This window comes from Carlito syrichta, unplaced genomic scaffold (genome assembly GCF_000164805.1).
Source record: "Carlito syrichta isolate Samal-C Ts95f unplaced genomic scaffold, Tarsius_syrichta-2.0.1 Scaffold149186, whole genome shotgun sequence".
NCBI classification, from domain to species: domain Eukaryota; kingdom Metazoa; phylum Chordata; class Mammalia; order Primates; family Tarsiidae; genus Carlito; species Carlito syrichta.
In genome coordinates this window covers 61,689-79,782 of record NW_007093282.1, presented here as the reverse complement: position 1 = coordinate 79,782, position 18,094 = coordinate 61,689, and the positions used below count along the sequence as shown (strand labels likewise).

General features: G+C 41.5%; 1 protein-coding gene across 1 annotated transcript; it reads left to right on the top strand.

Moving 5' to 3' along the window:
- The first annotated feature begins 391 nt into the window (after positions 1-391).
- On the top strand, positions 392-16,761 carry TRMO (tRNA methyltransferase O). Its single transcript, XM_008050540.1, has 5 exons — positions 392-544; positions 7,522-7,696; positions 9,718-9,875; positions 13,354-14,010; positions 16,289-16,761. The coding sequence occupies exons 1-5, from the start codon at positions 469-471 to the stop codon at positions 16,537-16,539; spliced, it is 1,317 nt and encodes a 438-aa protein (XP_008048731.1). The 5' UTR covers positions 392-468; the 3' UTR covers positions 16,540-16,761.
- Positions 16,762-18,094: the final 1,333 nt, after the last annotated feature.

The window sequence follows — 18,094 nt, the reverse complement described above, 5'->3', positions numbered from 1 at the left end:
ATCTCTGTACTCCCATCACCCAAGGAGAATTCCTAACATTTCTTAACGCCCAGTCCTTCCACTCTGTTGTAATTACATATTAACATCCTTCTTCTTTAAAAGCTAGGATCACTGGCTGGACTTGTGGGCTGCTTATTAATAACGTTTCGGGAGTGACATCTTGGCGCGTCATTCTTCATCCATGTGTGCCGCCCTCGGAAAGGGCGGAACTCGGAGCCGTGGGCTTCCCCGAGAGGGCGGGGAACGGCAGCGGCTCCGAGCAAGAAACCGAGATCAAGATGCACAAGGGGAACAGAGCTGGGGTAGGGACTCGCAGCCCCAGAGAAGACCTCCCGGCGTCCAGCGTCGCCACCCTCTGCGCGCGCACTCTCTAGGGCCCACCGGCGCGGCTACTGCGCAGGCGTCAGGCACGGAGAGCGGAAGCGGAAGGCTTGACGCGTCGGTTGGGCGCCTCAGGGACTAGTAACCATGCGCGGCTTGGAGGAGTCGGGATGTGGGTCTACAGCGACCCCGTGCGGCTGCGTGAAGCCATCCTTGGAGACAGGTAATGTCTGAGAGTGGCAGTGCCGCTCAGGAGAGGCCTGGGCTCAGGCAGCCGACTTCACTGCCCTCGGGTTGTGAAATGCGAGATCTTAAACTAATATGCGTCATTCTATCTACGACAAAGGCGCGGGTCACGTGCCCCGGCGACCACGTGATGGGTCCGCGGCGAACGGGATGACGTCACCTCGCATATTGGGCTGTTGATACAAAGCACGTACTGTCTGCCTTGTCTTGGCACAATGGCCGGAACAGCCACGTGCGGCATAAGAGCCTTTCTCTTAGGAGCTTCTCCCCGCCGTAAAGGAGATGGGATGTTTTCAGCTGGCGTTAGCCGGTTAGGAGTTAGTAAATGCCTAAGAAAGGCATCTTGGCGCCTTGGGAAATGAGGAGGGGGAAGAGAGAAAGTTTAGCGGGAAGAAATAGTTTAAAATTGGGCTGGACCTGGACTGATAGGCATAGGTTTGTTTCTCTTTATTCACACCTGTTTACAGAGAGCAGAATATATTAGTTTTAGAAACAAAAAAGAAGCAAATGGAAGCAAATTAAAATAGCCTGCTCTCACCTGGAGAAAACCACTGTCAGTATCTTGGTGTCGACCTTCCATACTTGTTTCGAAGTATGAGGTGCTATGCGACCCCGTTGTTCTATAACTTTTTTAAAAGTTTAAATTTTGTGAAAATCTTTCCATAGTTATTTCTTTTAATTTTAAGGAGTTGCCCGCTATTTTGTTTTAGACATGTGCTCTACTTTTTTAAACCAGCTCCCTATTGGGCATTTAAGTATTGCCAGTTCTTGTTGTAAATGAAAGTCCTTGAAACAGAAATCTTTGTGTACATTCTAAATGTTGAACTTTGTTAAATTTAAGTGCTATTACCTGGTCAGACACTGTGCTGATTTAGAAAATGTGTTGCACATTGCCAGACTATGGGTCTGATATTTTGGTGGAGAGGAAAGAGCAGAACCCAGGGCTTGGAGGTTTGCAGAGCTATTGGGTTAAAGTGTTGGATAGAACAGGGAGGTGGGAACCTTTGATTGGATTTAGATTGTGGAGAACTTTGAATACCAGGCTCAGAAGTATAAAGTCTGTTAACAGTGGGGGACATGGAAAGTTTAAAGCATAACATAACACAAGAAACAGTGTTGAGGAGGTTGGTCTAAAGCAGGAGTCCCCAACCCTCAGGCCACAGACTGGTTAAGAACCAGGCTCCAGCCGGATGTGGTTGCTCAAGCCTATAATCCCAGCACTTTGGGAGGTTGAGGCTAGAGGATTGCCTGAACTCGGGGTTAGAGATCAGCCTGGGCACTTTGGTGAGACCTTGTCTCTATAATAAGTGACAAAATTACTTGATAGTGCCGGTTCCGGCTACTTGGAAGGCTGAGGTGTAAGGATCGCCTGAACCCAGCAGGTGATGTTGGAGTGGCAAGGAGCATGTCACTGCACTCCAGCCTGGGTGACCAAGTGAAATGCTGATTAAAAAAAAAAAAAAAGAGCTAGACTACACAGCAAGAGGTTAGCCACTGGCAAGCAGTGAGGTTTCATCTGTATTTACTGCTGTTCTGCATTGCTGCCTGAGTTCTGTCTGCATCCAGTCAGATCAGTGGAGGCATTAGATTCTCATAAATGCTAACCCTTTTTTGAACTGTTCATGCGAGGGATCTAGGTTGCTCACTCCTTATGAGAACCCAATGCCTGATAATCTGAGGTGGAGCTGAGGCGATGATGCTAGCGCTGGCTCCGGCCACCACAGGTGGGACTGTCTAGTTGCAGGAAAACAAGCTCAGGGCTCCCACTGAGTCTGCAGTATGGGGAGTTGTATAATTATTTCATTATATATTACAATGTAATAATAGAAATAGAGTACACAACAAATGTAATATGCTTGAATCATTCCAAGACCATCCTGCCTCCACAATCTGTAGAAAAATTGTCTTCTAAGAAACCAGTCCCTTGGCATCAGGGACCAGTTTTGTGGAAGACAGTTTTTCACAGATGGGGGGATCATCAGACATTAAACTCCCATGAGGACTGTGCATCGTAGATCACAATAGGGTTCATGTTCCTGTGAGAATCTAGTGCTGCGGATCTGACAGGAGGCGGAGCTCTGATGGCTGTTGCTCACCTTCTGCTGTGCAGCCTGATTTCTAACAGGCCATGGACAGTACGTTCATCATATTTAAATGAGGAAAAAGCTGAACCTGTCTGTGGCCTGGGGATTGACCTCTGCTCTAGAGTGTTTTGAAAAGGTGAGGGACTTGCATTGGGGAGAGGATGTATAACAAGGGTAATTTTATTGTTCAGGCAGAGATGAAAAGGACCTGAACTTTGTTTCAGAGCAAGACCCATAGACAAGCCTTGTGTACCAAAAAAACCACTGCATTATTAACTTGCTGGCTTTTTACTTATTATATAGTTATAATGTTCAAATGAGGAAAAAACCTGGGCAGGGACTTTAAAAAGCTCTCTTTACTGGGTACTTTCTATTGCACTAGGTGCTTTACGTGTTTAATTAGTACTCTCCTAGCTTTCAAAAGTAGGTGGTATTATCCTTGTTTTATAGTCAAGAAAACCAATTCAGAGGTGTTAGCTAGTTTTGCTCAAGGTAGTGTAGTAGGGTCTTCTGTTGTTTTTATCCTTTTTCTCTTCTGATGCCAGTAATAAATCTCCCATGTTCCTTTGGAGAACCACTTCTCTCCCTTTCCAGGTGGTTCTTTGGCTAGTATTACTGTGTACCTCTGTTAGTCTCTGTCTCTGCATATAAGGTATCTACAAGAATTGTTGATTTACTTGTTCAACTCTGTCAATATACAGTATTGGAAACCCTTAGGGGTGAGAACTAGTTCTTGTTTGTACACCAAGCACTTAGCACCTTGTTAGTTTTTTTGTTTTTGTTTTTGTTTTTTTTTTTGAGATATGAGGCAAGAGATCAGAAAATCAGAATTTCCCTGGGTAAACATTCTCAGGGTTCTGCTTCAGGTAGGATTTATACTTCATAGCACTTATCCCAAGAAGGAGTGCACAGAAAATATATAAATAGGTTCCAGAAGAGTTCAGACATATTAGAGGATGAATATTTAATGTTTTGAGAGTGGTCCCAAACATTTGAGTAGCGTAGTTGGAAGAACTCCTACAAAGTAGTTCCTGAGTTTGCTTTCAGTTCATTGCTAACCCAGTTTATCTTGCTTATGCTCTTATAGAGATGCACAAAGAATATTGGAGTAAATCTAATTGGTGGCTACTTGTATTTATCATGGCATATGTATAATCAATCTGTGAAAAGCAGGCGTAGACTGATTCAATGAAGTGGTAGACCAGTTATCAATTTTTAGGCCTCACATCAGAGAGTCAAGGGCAGAAGTCTTTGATAATATGGCTGCTGTTGTGACATTTCTCATGATATTAAAACAGTGTAAAATTTTCCCCAAATGTTAATTCCACTATGGTAAGTGTTCTTTCCCCCCTCCTCCAAACTTAGCCCAATGTCTGGCAATTGTAGATACTTGGAAAATGTTTCTTGAATAAATGAAAACAGGACACAGGGATCCTGTGATTAGGTTAGGAATCCTCTTTGGGCCATTTTTCTTGACAATTTAAAAACACCAGATCATTTGGCCTCAGTTTCTTCATCTTATCCTAAGATGTTTACTATATCTGTTCCATAGAAGCATGGACGAGGATTTTTTTTAATGCCCATAAACATACTTGGAAAAAACTTAAGGTTGTCGAAAACATACACAGTACAGATGGATCTTAGACTAATAATATTGGAAGAGAAAAAACAAGTCTTAGAAGAAAACTTAAAGTTTGACACCAGTTTTTACAGATATTAAAGACAAAATAAATGAAACATTGTTTAGGCATGCATATGCATGTGATAAATCATATTAAAAAATAAAATGATAAAGACTAAATTTAGGCTTCTGTTTATTTCAAAGGAAAAGGAAGCATATGGGATAGGAGAAAAGCAACCTAAAAAGATGTAAATTGTTGGTAAAGCTCTAGTTCTTGATAGATGGTATGTACATAGGGTTTTGTTATAATATTATGCTTTATGACTTATATGTTGCATATAATCTTTTATATATGTGTTAGATAATATTGGGGTTTTTTTTAGTCGAGGATATCACTGTACACGGGCTCGAGCACAGTGGTGATCCTAGCTCACTGCAACCTTGATCTCCTGGGCTCAGGTGATTCTTCCACCTTAGTCTCCCAAGTAGCTGGGACTACAGTTATGTGCCATCATGCCTGGCTAATTTCTTGATTTTAATTTTGCTTTTTTTAGAGACACAGTTTTGCTACATTGCCAGTCTGGTCTTGAATTCCTCAGCTCAAGCAGTCCCTCCACCTTGGCCTCCCAAAGTGCTGGAGTTACAGGCATTAGCCACTGTGCCCAGTGGTGTTTTGAATTTTTTTGTAGAAACAAGGTCTCCTTATGTTACCCAGGCTAGTATCGAACTCCTGGGCTCAAATATTGCTCCCACCTGTGCCTCCCAAAATGCTGGAATACAGACATGAGCCACTGTGCTGACCAAAATACCACTGTTTTTATGTGAAAGTAATGAAGGTTACTATAAGAGACAACTCCAAAACTATTGTCTCACTGCTTGTCCTGGTAGGGTAGATTTAATGGAAATGGGAAATAAAAAGAAGATCTTTATATCATCTCTTTTTTTTTTTTTTGAGTTGGAGTCTCACTCTGTCGCCCAGACTGGAGTGCAGTGGCTGGTCCCAGCCACCGCAGCCTCGACCACCTGGGCTCCAGCGATCCTTCTGCCTCATCCTTCCAAGTAGCTGGAACTACAGGCACGCGCTACCACGCCTGGCTAATTTTTTTGATTTATTGTAGAGATGAGGTCTCGCCAAGTTGCCCAGGCGGGTCCTGAACCCGCAGGCTCAGGCAGTCTACTCACCTTGGCCTCCCAAAGCGCGGGACTACAGGCTGAGCCACCGAACCCGGCCTATATCATCTCTTAAAAGAAGTTAATAAAGTTCTAATGAAGGGAGGACAAAAAGTTGTAAATTCAAAATGGTAGTCATGAAGACTGTGGACTTTATATTAATATGTCTGGCTAATTTTGTCTTTCAAAAGTTATTATTTTTAAAAGATAATTTGTGTTTATTGCAAAAATTTCAAATTTTATAGAAATTACAAATTAAACATAAAGATAATTTAAAAACTCACCATACAGGTTAACCACTGTTAACATTTTGGTGAATATCCTTCCAGATAGTTTTCCAGACATACAAGGAGGACAGAAAAAAAAACCCAGAATTATCTTTTAGGGGGCAGGAACACTCGGAACTTGTTCCTCCAGATAAAATGGTCAACAGAAGTTTTTATCTGGAAGTTTTGAGACGGTTGTGTCACGATTTAAGGAAGAAATGCCCCAAGTTGTAGCAAACAGTTGACTGGTTCTTCCACCATGACAACACACCTGCTCACACCTGCTGAATGTTCAGGAGTTTTTGACCTGGCATGACCCCAGGCCCCCCCTCCCTATTAACCTGATCTTGCCCTGAGCAACTTTTTTTTTATCCTGGATGAAAAAAAGTCTCAAAGGGAAACATTTTGCTGATGTGGAAGAGGTGAAGCAAAAAATGGCAGGGGCACTAAAAGTCATCAAAATGGATGAGTTCAAAAACTGTTTTGCGGAGTGGAAAAAGTATCTTGATAGGTATATTGCACTTTGAAGGTGGCTGAAATTTAACATGTAAGAATAAATATACAGTTTAAAAAATAAATTCCAGTTTTTGGGGGGTTCCTTCTCAAATATATGTATTTATTTATTTATTTATTTTTGAGTCAGAGTCTCACTTGTCGCCCAGGCTGGAGTACAGTGGCATGCTCATGGCCACTGCACTCTCCCCCTCCTGGGCTCAGAGAATCCTTCCACCCCAGCCTTCCAAGTAGCTGGAACCACGGGTGTGCGCCACCACACCCAGTTAATTTGATTTATTGTGAAGACAAGGTGTCACTAAGCTGTCCAGGCTGGTCTTGAACCCCTTGGCTCAGGCAATCCTCTTGCCTCGGCCTCCCAAAGTGCTGGGATTACAGGCTACAGGCATGAACCACTGCACCCCGCCTTGTACATATTGAAATAGATAAATATATAAGCAGATTTTCATAAATGGGATTATGTTATACATATTGTTCCTTTTCATTTTCCATTTTAATCAGTTTAGACTTATCTTTTTTTCCATACAACATGAATTTTTTGAGTACCTACCCCCTTACAAGCAATGCACTAGACAATGGGAACACAGCAGTAAACAAGACCAAAAAGCAACTGCCTACATGGAGCTTACATTCTAGAGGGGCAGCGGGCTACTGTACTGAGCCTAACTTGAAATCTACCCTGCCACTCGATATTTCAGCAGTATGAGCCTGTGAACTCCCTTCATTGCTTAAACTACTTTGTTTCATATGTTCCGTTGCTTTCAATTGAAGGCATCTTTGCTTCTATGTAATCACTGTCTCCTCATCTTTCATTATTCTCTGCCTTGTATTTCACACTCCAGCCAATCAAAAATAGCTTGTTCACTACATATGCTATGACATGTCTCATTTATTTTTATGCTTACTGTCTCCTCTATTTGAAATACCCTTTAAACCGACCAAAAAGTCACATAACTTAGTAATGGTAGCATAGAATTTGAATTACGGTCATAGTAGTTCTTCTAAAAATGCCCCTTTCATTATTTCTTTCTTAGACTCCTAGTGTATCTGAAGCAATATATATTATGCATGTAATGATACTAAAGTGTTCTTTCTAGTGTATCTAAACAGATAGTATGATGTATATATAATGATGAGGATATTTGTATGTATTTCTGAATACTATAAAAATAATTTTTTATGGTTGCATAACACCTAGTACATTTTTAAACTATGATCCAGTGCATTAGAGAAAACATGTTTTCTTACAGCTTGGTTTGACCTTTGGACTAATGGTTTCTTCTCCAATTTTGTCCTGTAGGGAATCTTTTAACTGAGCCTATAGGCTACTTGGAATCCTGTTTCTTGGCCAAGAATGGTACTCCAAGACAGCCATCCATTTGTAGCCATTCGCGGGCCTGTTTGAGGATTAGAAAGAGCATCTTTAATAATCCTGAACATTCCTTGATGGGCTTAGAGCAGTTTTCTCATGTTTGGTAAGTTGGTTTAAAGTTAGAAGTGGCACTTTGGGCCAGAACTTGCCCCTGAGTAAAGCACTCCAGTTGCAACAACCTTAGAGTCTACCATCCAGACCACCCTTATCTCTTGTGTGGAATTTCCATACTGCGTTCCTGCATGTGTTGTCTGCATCATTTAGGTATCTCAGGGAAGTTTGGGATCCACTGAGGGAGCACATTCCATTTGCAGTTGGTTCTAATTGTGGTTAGCAGCCTCTGTTAAGCTGAAACTATATACCTCCTTAATTCTGCCCATGGGTCTTTATTCTCTAGACCAGGGGTCAGTAAACTGCAGCCTGTGGATCAGATGTGACCCACTGCCTGTTTTTGTAGGCTAGTTTTATAGGAACCCAGCCATGTCCATTTGTTTATGTATTGTCTCTGACTGCTTTTGTGCTGCAGTGGCAGAGTTGAATAGTTGCAGCAGTGACTGGTTGGCCTGCACATCTAAAATATTTTCTCTCTGATCCTTTACAGAAAAAGTTTGCAGACCTTGCTTTAGACCCATGCAGAATTAAATCTCTTCCTAAAAAAGATAAGAGACCTTAGAAATCTGGATACTTTAAAGTGTTACCTATATTAAGGCCTGTGTTATGCTAGTTTACTCACTGTCATTTGGAATTCTTTCTCTGTACATTCTTCCTCACCCCAACATCAGCAGCCTAAATAGGTGGAGACCTAAAATTGTTTATAATTAAATAGTTTATTTTTCATGTTAATTTGGGGACATGGGTAAAAAAGAAGTTGGATGTTCTGACCTAGTCTGTGTCTTGATTGAGTTAAATTTAAATATTGACTATGTAAAAAATGGTTTCAGAAGTATATAAAGAGATTTTTCCCTTATCCCTCCTATTTTTCTCCTTTCTTGCCTCCAACCCTAACCGCTCCTCAGAAGTGATCACTGTAAATGCTTGGCATAGATCCTGCCAGACCTTTTCATGTTTTCTTTTTTAATACACTAGAAACAACTTTATACATACAGAGTGGGTATTTGTTTAAGCAAAACCAAATGTTTCTTTACTTAACAGTATATATCAGAGAGAACCTTCATGTCAGCACATATAGATTTACCTTTTTTGCTTCAATAGCTGTCTATTATTAGAAAATATAAACGTATCATACATGTTCTTGTTAACGGAGAACTATTTTGCTGTTATGATAAGTTTGTCACAAATCCCCTTGGGTACATATTCTTGGCCACTTGTGTATTTTTATAGATAGGATATCAGATTTTGATATAGTAGAGGGTATGCATATTTGTAATTTTGGAAAATTACTTCCAAATTACCGTCAAAAATTAAGCAACTTCAATAGTGTATGCAAATCACCTTTTTCCTGCGTTCTCCCCAACACATTATCAGTGTTTTACATTTTTGTCTCTTGGAGGAAAATGGTATTTTGATTTTTAGTTCAATTTTTAAAAGTCGGTGAGGCTCAACATCTTTTCATATAGTTGTTAGCTATTTGTAATTTTTTCTGTGAATTGCCTATTCATGTTCTTTGCTTAGGCTAACGTTTTGTAGTACATCAATGTAATGATTTAATGAATTAAAATTTGTTATTGTTTTTCTTCATGGCTTCTTGGTTTTGTATCTTGTTTAGGAAGGCATGGTTAAGTTATTAAACATTTCTAAGCTTTAATTTTCTCATCCCTAAAATGGAGGATAAATTATACTATTAAGAAGATTACATGAAATGAATATAAAAATATCTAGCATACTGCCTGGTAAATAGCAGACACTTAGTAAATAAGGTTTATTCAGGCATTTGTCGAATGTTTGCTAAACTTCTGCTGTGTGCCAGTCATTATGTTAGGTGTGAATGAATGTGGAGATAAGAGTGTCTTCCTTCAAGGAAGGGGAATGGTGTTATTTTCTTCCCTACTAATAATAGTTCAACACCACTAAAAACATTCTTTCTGTTCATTTGTGGGAGAGTACCTTTTCCCCTACAAAGCTTATGCTCTTTTCTTACTCAGTGGTTTGGTTTATTTTCAATAGGATTTTGTTTGTTTTTCACAAAAATGGCCATTTGAGCTGTAAGGCAAAAGTGCAACCTCCTAGGCTGAATGGTGCAAAGACTGGAGTTTTTTCCACAAGGAGCCCTCATCGTCCCAATGCTATAGGACTGACCCTGGCCAAGCTGGAAAAGGTAGAAGGTAACCCATTGCATTTCTACTTTTGCTTTTCTTTTTCTTACTCTCCAAAATTCATATAAAATTAACATAGTGTTTATTACTGGCAGTTATATAGACAGGTACCAGCACTGTTGACTCCTGAGAGCTACCAGACACTGAAGAAAATGCAATGATTAAAAGAATGTTAGCAATGAAAGCACTTTGAAATAAACTCTCATAGGATGTTCAGTTTATTTATATCATTGCATATATCAAAAGCTGTTACATTATTTTGAAATAACTCAGATGTCGTAATCATTAAATTAGTAACAAAATTTTCTTTGGCTTGGAATTCAATGAATACAAAATGATTAAAAAATGGCTGTGTATGGCAACTCATGCCTGTAATCCCAGCAATTAGGAGGCTAGAGTGGGAGAATTGCTTGAGGCTGGAGATTTGAGACCAACCTAGGCAACATAGCAAGATCTTGACTCTACAGACAATAAAAAAGTTAACCAGGCATGGTAGCTCATGCCTGTAAACCCAAGCACTTTGGGAGACCAAGACAGAAGGATTGCTTGAGGCCAGGAATTTGAGATCAGCTTAGGCAATCTAGCAAGACTTCGGCTCTACAAAAAAATAAAAAAAATTAGCCAGGCATGATGGTGTGCACCTATAGTCCCAGCTACTCAGAAGACTGAGACAGAAGGACTCCTTGAGCCTAGGAGGTTGAGGGTACAGTGAGCCATGATCATGCTACTGCACTCTAGCCTTGGAAACAGAGTGAGACCCCCTAACTCGAAAAAAAAAAAATCGGACTCTTTCAAATTTAACATACAGCAGTTAGTTGTACATGCACATATGGTAAACACATAGGGTGGTGATTTGTCATTCCCTCCTTGCAGCCTTGAGGAAATGGACAAACATCATGGCTGCAGTGTAACTGTCAGCTGTTGGATGTGGCAGAATTCTGGGATGAGTCACACTACAGAACTGAACGTTGGTTATAGAAGTACTTGTGTAGAGTTCCAGATTGTGTTAATATGTTGCTACACATTTTTGAAAAGCATTCCATTTTTTTTTTTTGAGTTGGAGTCTCACTCTGTCACCCAGACTGGAGTGCAGTGGCCGCTCCCGGCCACTGCAGCCTCGACCTGCTGGGCTCAGGTGATCCTTCCGCCCCAGCCTTCTGAGTAACCGGAATTACAGGCACTCGCTACCACGCCCGACTGAGTTTTTGATTTATTGTAGAGATGAGGTCTCACCAAGTTGCCCAGGCGGGTCTCGAACCCGCGGGCTCAGGCAATCCACTCACCTCAGCCTCAGCGGGCTGAGCCACCTAGCCCGGCAGCATTCCATTCTGACCCAGTAAGTACATGTGTTAGAGAGGCAGAAGATGATGCAGTGGGTAGACTAGGAGTTGGAAGACCATTCTAGGCTTTGACTTGTTTGTAAAGTGGGCAGAGGAGAAGGACCTGCCCACTCTGTGATTCCAAGGATTCTTTTTTTTTTTTTTTTAAGGATCTCATAAGAATAAAGCTCTAAGAGTACTTTTCAGGCTACTGGACACTAAATAGATGAAAATGGTTTTTTGGGCCAGGAGCAGTGGCTCATACCTGTAATCCCAGCACTTTAGGAGGTGGAGGCAAGAGGATTGCCTGAGCTCAGGGGTTAGAGACCAACCTGAGCAACATGGCAAGACCTCATCTCTACAATAAATAGATAAAGAATTAGCCAGGCGTGGTGGTGTGCGCCTGTGGTTCCAGCTACTTGGAAGGGTGAGGCAGAAGGATCACCTGAGCTCAGCAGGTCAAGGCTGCAGTGGTGCCACTGCACTCCAGTCTGGGCGACAGAGTGAGACTCCAACTCAAAACAAACAAAAAAAGAAAATGGTTATTTTGCTTGTACTTTCCCAGAACTTGGACTTCCTTACTAGACTGAACTCAAGTGGGCCTTAGGTAATTTTCCACAAAAGTTCAATAGTTGACCCACCTTGAGTTTTATCAATTTGTAATTGCTAACCAGCTTGGGTAAAAGTATTGGAGCATTTTATGATCATTCATGCAACCCACACATATTTTCTAGTACTGAATACATGCCAGGCATTGTTCTAGGTGCTAGAGATATAGTGGTAAACAAATCAGATAAAAATCCCTGCCCTAAAGGACTTAATGTTCCAGTGGGGGAGGCCAGATCAGAAAGGTTAAAAGGCAAACATATTAATAGTTGCACTGTACACATTCTATGTAAGCTTTATGGCAACTACTAGTGTTTGAATGGTGCTTTATAGTTAGTGAGTGCATTACTGTATATTATCTCACAGTGGCTTTGTGGGTTTGATAGGGTAGCAATGCCCAGTTCATGGATGAAGAAACTGAGACTTTTTAAGGTTAATTTGTCTAATAGCATCCAGCCACATGTTTGACTCTAAATCCAAAGAACTTTTACCTATGCTACAGTGCCTTTCTTTCTCCTGCAGACTTTGTTAGGGATAATACATCATTTGGAAAACCCAGAATCATCTTTCCCAAGTTCCAGGCTCATTCACAGTAAGCATATTTTAGAAATCAAGGTCCTGTGTTAGTCATGTTTTTCTTAAATGGAGATGGAATCCAATGTGACTGCATGCAGTTTTTTGGTTCTTGTTAGACCACTTTCCCAAGGGTCATGTTAGTAGATCCTGTACCGGTAGCCGCTGTCCAAGTGGGACAACCTCAGGATGTTGGGCAAATTCATTTCTTTGTTGTTGTGGAACTGAAGGCCCCAGCTTCTTGCTGATTTTTGGCTAGAGGTCACCTTCAGCTTCTAGAGACCACTTGTAGTGCCTTGCTACATGGGCTTTCCAATATGCCTGCCTACTTTGTCAAGCCTGCATGGAAGGTCGCTTGAGTGAGTCCACCAGCAAGCAGGAATCTTATATAAAAACATAATCACTGGAGGGATATCACATTTCTTTGGTTATATTCTCTTGGCTATAAGCAAGTCACACTCAAGTGGAGGGATTATTCAAGAGCGTGAATATCAGGAGCGTAGGGGGCTTGGGAACTATTCTTGTCACCGTAGAAACCCTCACTGGTTCCACAGAGATATAATGAGGACTTTATGTGCCTGGAACAGAGTTAGAAGCACCACTGATACAAAGATGTTGACCCTAGCCCATGCTCAAGGCATCTGCCTGCTGTCTAGGGAAGGAAACTCTGAGCAGGTGCCTGATTATGGGCAAGGGCTCCAGCAGAGGTTTGTGCACAGACTTTTCTTTGGGGACAGGAAAGAATACCTATGTCTGGAAGAGCCCTTTGTAGATGTGTCCTATGAGGACCTTGAAGAGCAAGTAGGAGTTTGATGGGTCAAGAAGTGGATGGGTTTCCAGGTAGAAAGAAAAGTGTAGTTGGCACCAGGTGTATGAAGAGAATCATGAGTAAGCTCGATGGGACATAAACAGATAGTGTTGCAGAGATGATTTGGGGGTATAACTGTATTCTCCAGTTTGCACTATCCTTCATTGTTTTTATATCATAGGTGGAGCTATATACCTTTCTGGAATTGATATGATACATGGCACACCCGTACTAGACATTAAACCCTACATAGCTGATTATGACTCACCACAAAATTTGATGGAGCCTTTAGGGGACTTTAATTTACAGAATAACCAGCAGAAACCAAAAGCCACGTTCCATTCTGATGGCGAGACCAATAGCTGTTACCAGCGACAGTGCCCAGGGTGCGGTGAGCCAGAACCCTACCACAGCACTAAGGGGAAGCCTAAATATCCTGAAGGCAGAACTTCAGAAGAAAACTGCCTGAAACACAGAGACAGAGCAGAACTCCAGCGGATCTTGCCTATGCACAGGGAGGTAGCAGCAGATTTTGGTTTGGAATCAAGAAGTGATCAGAGACTGAGTGTGGCAGAAAAACAAGCTGGCCCACATTGCCTGGAGAAGAGCTTTTCAGAGGGAGGTACAGATAAGAAGCTAAGGAGCGTGGAAGGAGCAGCAGTTCTACCAGGAAGCAGTACAGAGGTGCGGCCTGCAGCTCGCTACTGCCCTGCCAGGGTGGCTGATGGATCCCCCTGCAGCCTGGTTCCTGCCTGGGTGAGAGAGGCCCCCGTGGCCACTTTAGAAGTGCGATTTACTCCTCATGCTGAAATGGACCTTGTACAGCTCAGTTCAGCAGGTAAATCGGGTACCTTGGGTTTCTCAGTTCTGAATGAGATGAGCTTTTACTATGAGATTTAGCTAAGCTTGGTATTTCTGAGAGCATTATGTGGAATATGTGTCAGTGTGATTGGTTTTAAGAAACATAGGAATATAAAATGATATTTGGGCAACACCATCATATGACAACTTTCATTCGATAACTGTGTATTAGCACAGTTAGCTTCACGAGGTGACCTATGATGTACTTGTACGGTAGCCTGTGTCTACCTGGTTCAATAGTTCTTGGAGTCTACTGACAGCATTCAGAAACTAACTTGTGCTTGTTCTGTTTTGTTTTTTTGTTTGTTTGTTTGTTTTTTTGAGTTGGGGTCTCTCTGTACTCAGTCTTCACCCAGACTGTAATGCAGTGGTATGATCGCAACTCACTGTAGCCCTGCCCTCCTGGGCTCAGGCGATCCTCCTCAGCCTCCTGAGTAGCTGGGACTATAGGCATGTGCCACTACGCCTGGCTGACTTTTGGATTTTTTTCTAGAGACGAGGTCTCGCTATGTTGTGCAGGCTGGACTCGAACTCTTAGACTCAAGCAATCCTCTTGACTTGGCCTCTTCAAGTGCTGGGATTACAGGCATGAGCCACCACACCCAGCCTATTCTATTCTTTTTTTAAGATTAGAAAGGAAAGTTTATTTAGAAAGTAGATCAGAGATCAGAGGGTGGATCCACCTCTTTAAGATTAGAGAGGGGCCAGAGGCTTAAAGAAAGCATAGCCTTTTAAGTTTTCTCATCTCTTTTACTATTGGACTAGAGAAATGTTGCATTTTATCCTGACAGGTAACTGATAACTTAGCTTCTGGCACAGAGACCTCTAGGAGCCCAGAGTAAGAGGGAGGTGTCTTAGCACAGAAGTTCCCCCACAAAGCCCCAGCACTAGAGTCATGCACTTTCCTGCAGAAGAGAGGCCACAGGGCTCTTACTTGGAGCCGGTTTACTTTAACACATGGTTCTTAGCACATGTAAAGAGGTGAAAGGTGTTGAAATGGGAGGAAATTGGTGATGGAGCAGAGGTCTGGGCAGTGTGTTGTGGGCATGCCAGAGAATTCTGACTTGGGTTGGAGGAGGGAATGTGGGAAGGCTTCCTGGAGGAAATAGCATGTGAGCTGAGCCCAGAAGAATGAGTATGCAAGGAATCGGGAGTAGGGCACTTACACGTGGTGACTGGCCAAGCAAAGGCTTAGAGCCTGTACCAGAAACACTGTCACCGAGGAGTGTGATAAATCTTTTTAAATTGGCTTTTAGAGCTGTTTCCTATGAGCCATGCAGTAAAGAACTCCTAATGCGATATAATTGATTTTTGACCAAAAATTGTACTTCATGATTTCATTTACCCAACCTGATCGTTAGATATGGCCTAGGGTAATTTTGGCTGTTTGTTGAAATCAAATCCTCTCTAAGAAGGATAAAGATTCACCACCACTCTAGATATTTTGAGCAGGGACAACATTTTTAAGTGTATACCTTCCTGGAAGGAGCTGGGCATCCTTTGGATGTATCCGATGTTGCAATTATTAAAAACTCGGTCACAGTTACTTTTAACCATTTGTTCTGTACATACTGTATTTTTAAAAATTAAATACATTAAAAATGATAAAAATATAGGAAGTTTTGCCACCAGACTGGGTAAGTACCTGTTTACCTGAAATATGCACTTGAGTGGAGCAGAGTGGTCAGTTCCTGGTGGTGACACAGAACTTTCTCAGCATATCTGTTTCACTTTTGTCCTGGCACTCTCTCATGTCCTTGTTTCTTCGGGACATAGTGTTACTTATAACACCAGCCTTCTGGTGCAGCCTCTCTTGCCTATAGCTAGTGTTCTGGTATGTGTGGGTTTAGATCTTGTGGCTTTTGAGGATGCTGGGACTGCCATGCATTTCCTTGTCTGTGTTCTGAGAACAAAACGACAAGGAATTGCATTCAAGACTGCATTGAGTACAGAAAAGTGACATTTTGGTTGACAGAAAATGAAAGCTCACCTCTCCTGGTTAGGAAACTAAGGGAAAATGCCACCATGATGTTTTTGTTCAGTAAAACAAAAATTTGGGGTTACATAGTTAAATCTAATGACAGTAAATACCACTTGAAGGTAACCTTCTCTATAATGACCAAATAGACTTCCAAACACTTTTGATTTCAAATGATGTTTAAGGAACCAACCAAAATCCATATTGGCATTCATTCATTGTGATGAAATTTGACGTGTGTAATACTGAGCATTAAGTTGTGGTCTTCTCATTGCAGAGGTTGGTCATTCCTCATTTAAATATTTTCAGTCAGCAGAGGAAGCAAAGCGGGCCATCGAGGCTGTGCTGTCAGCAGATCCTCGGTCTGTTTACCGTCGGAAGCTCTGCCAGGACCGCCTTTTCTACTTCACTGTAGACATAGCACATGTCACTTGCTGGTTTGGTGATGGCTTTGCAGAGGTTCTGAGGATCCAGTTGGCATCTGAACCTGCTCAGATAACTGATTCTGTGGAGTCCTTGTTGTCTTGAGGAGCCTCCATCATGTCTTCAAGGTGGCCTCGCTGACCTCTGAATGTGGCTTTTGGATTTTCTGGACAAGCTAATGATGTGCCGAGAAGCAACACTTTGAGATCCACTGCTTTGATTGACTTGGGCTGTTGAGAATATGTATTTTAATAAACTTAACTGAACAGTATAAAAAAATACACTGTATACTTTTGGACCTGTTGATATTAAAGAATCCAAAGCTGATGCTTTCTTGACGATTTCTGAAAGAAACTGATTGTTCTTGGTGCACCTAATAAAATTAGTCTGAGACCATCCTAGCAGAAACTTTCAGGTTGAGGGGATCTGTTCAACAGCTCACATTGGTTTTCCGGTCTGGGAAAGCCTGACCTCTCTATTACTGTATCTCAGGAAACTAACACATAACAAATTAGTGGATATTGTGGATATCTTTAGAGATTAATCTACTGTGTTTCAGAGACTTTGTGACACACACGTGTATATATAGAATTCTTATTCTAAAAAAGCAATTCTGAGATTTTGGATGTCTTTGTATCAGAAAACAAAATCACCCCTCAAAAGTTCAAAAAATAATTACTGTTTTTTTTGTTTACTCACTCAGTGACTATTTATTGAGAACCTACTATAGGTTAGGTTTTGGTGACAAAATGAGATGAGCAAGATGTAGTTCTTGCTGCAAGTCATGGTTAGTGGAAGAAGTAAGACAGAAGCAAGTTATTGCAGTTTGATGAATGTGGCAGTTAAGTCTGTCTATGGTTAGTGTGTAGTACCTAATAGGAAGCATTTGTAGGAATGCATTGCCTATAGGTGATTTCAGTGATGTAATCCCAGATAACAGGATTTACGATCAACGTAGCCAAATTAGACACCTGTCAACATGACACAGGCTTTCCTAATCACAGCTGTAAATCTTCAGAATTGATTGATCATGGTTTTGAAATGAGCCACACTGCCTGTGGATACTTGTGCAGTCTTTTGTGGCTGATGACACAGTACTCCTGCACCAAACTGGTTTGTGGTAGTTGTCTTTGATGTCACTTGGAGTTCCTTGGGAAAGCATCTCTAATTTGACTCTTTAAGCTTTCTATTTTGAAATAATTATAGACTCACAGGAAGTTGCAGAAATAGTAGTGGTCCCATGTACCCTTCACCCAACTTCTTTGACTGGTTACATCTTACATAGCTATGGTATAATGTTAAAGGTAGCAAGTTGACATTGGTACAGTCTGCCCTTTAGTTTGATTTCTATGTCTTTTCTCATGAAATGTTATTTTGAAGCTGTATCAGGGCTTGAAGCACAAAATGTCAATGTTTAATATGTAAATGACTCTGGAGACAGTAATCAACCAGCCTTCTCACAAGAGTACTTGTAAATTGTTTGGTGTTTTAGTGTACATTCTCAGGATTTTAGAGCTGAAAAGGATCTTAGATATAATCTAGCTCAATTTTCTACCAGTTCCTGAGTCTCTTTAATATTCCCAGTGTTTGGCCTCCCGGGTCCTGTCTGAGCACCCTCTGAGGTGAGGTCTTCACCCCTGACCTATGCAGTTCATTCTAT

Bases quoted from the DNA above. Each gene is read 5' to 3' on its own strand.
- TRMO (XM_008050540.1), top strand. From the start codon at position 469: ATGCGCGGCTTGGAGGAGTCGGGATGTGGGTCTACAGCGACCCCGTGC. The intron at 545-7,521 runs GTAATGTCTGAG...TTTGTCCTGTAG, and splicing joins GAAGCCATCCTTGGAGACAG to GGAATCTTTTAACTGAGCCT. The intron at 14,011-16,288 runs GTAAATCGGGTA...TTCTCATTGCAG, and splicing joins TGTACAGCTCAGTTCAGCAG to AGGTTGGTCATTCCTCATTT.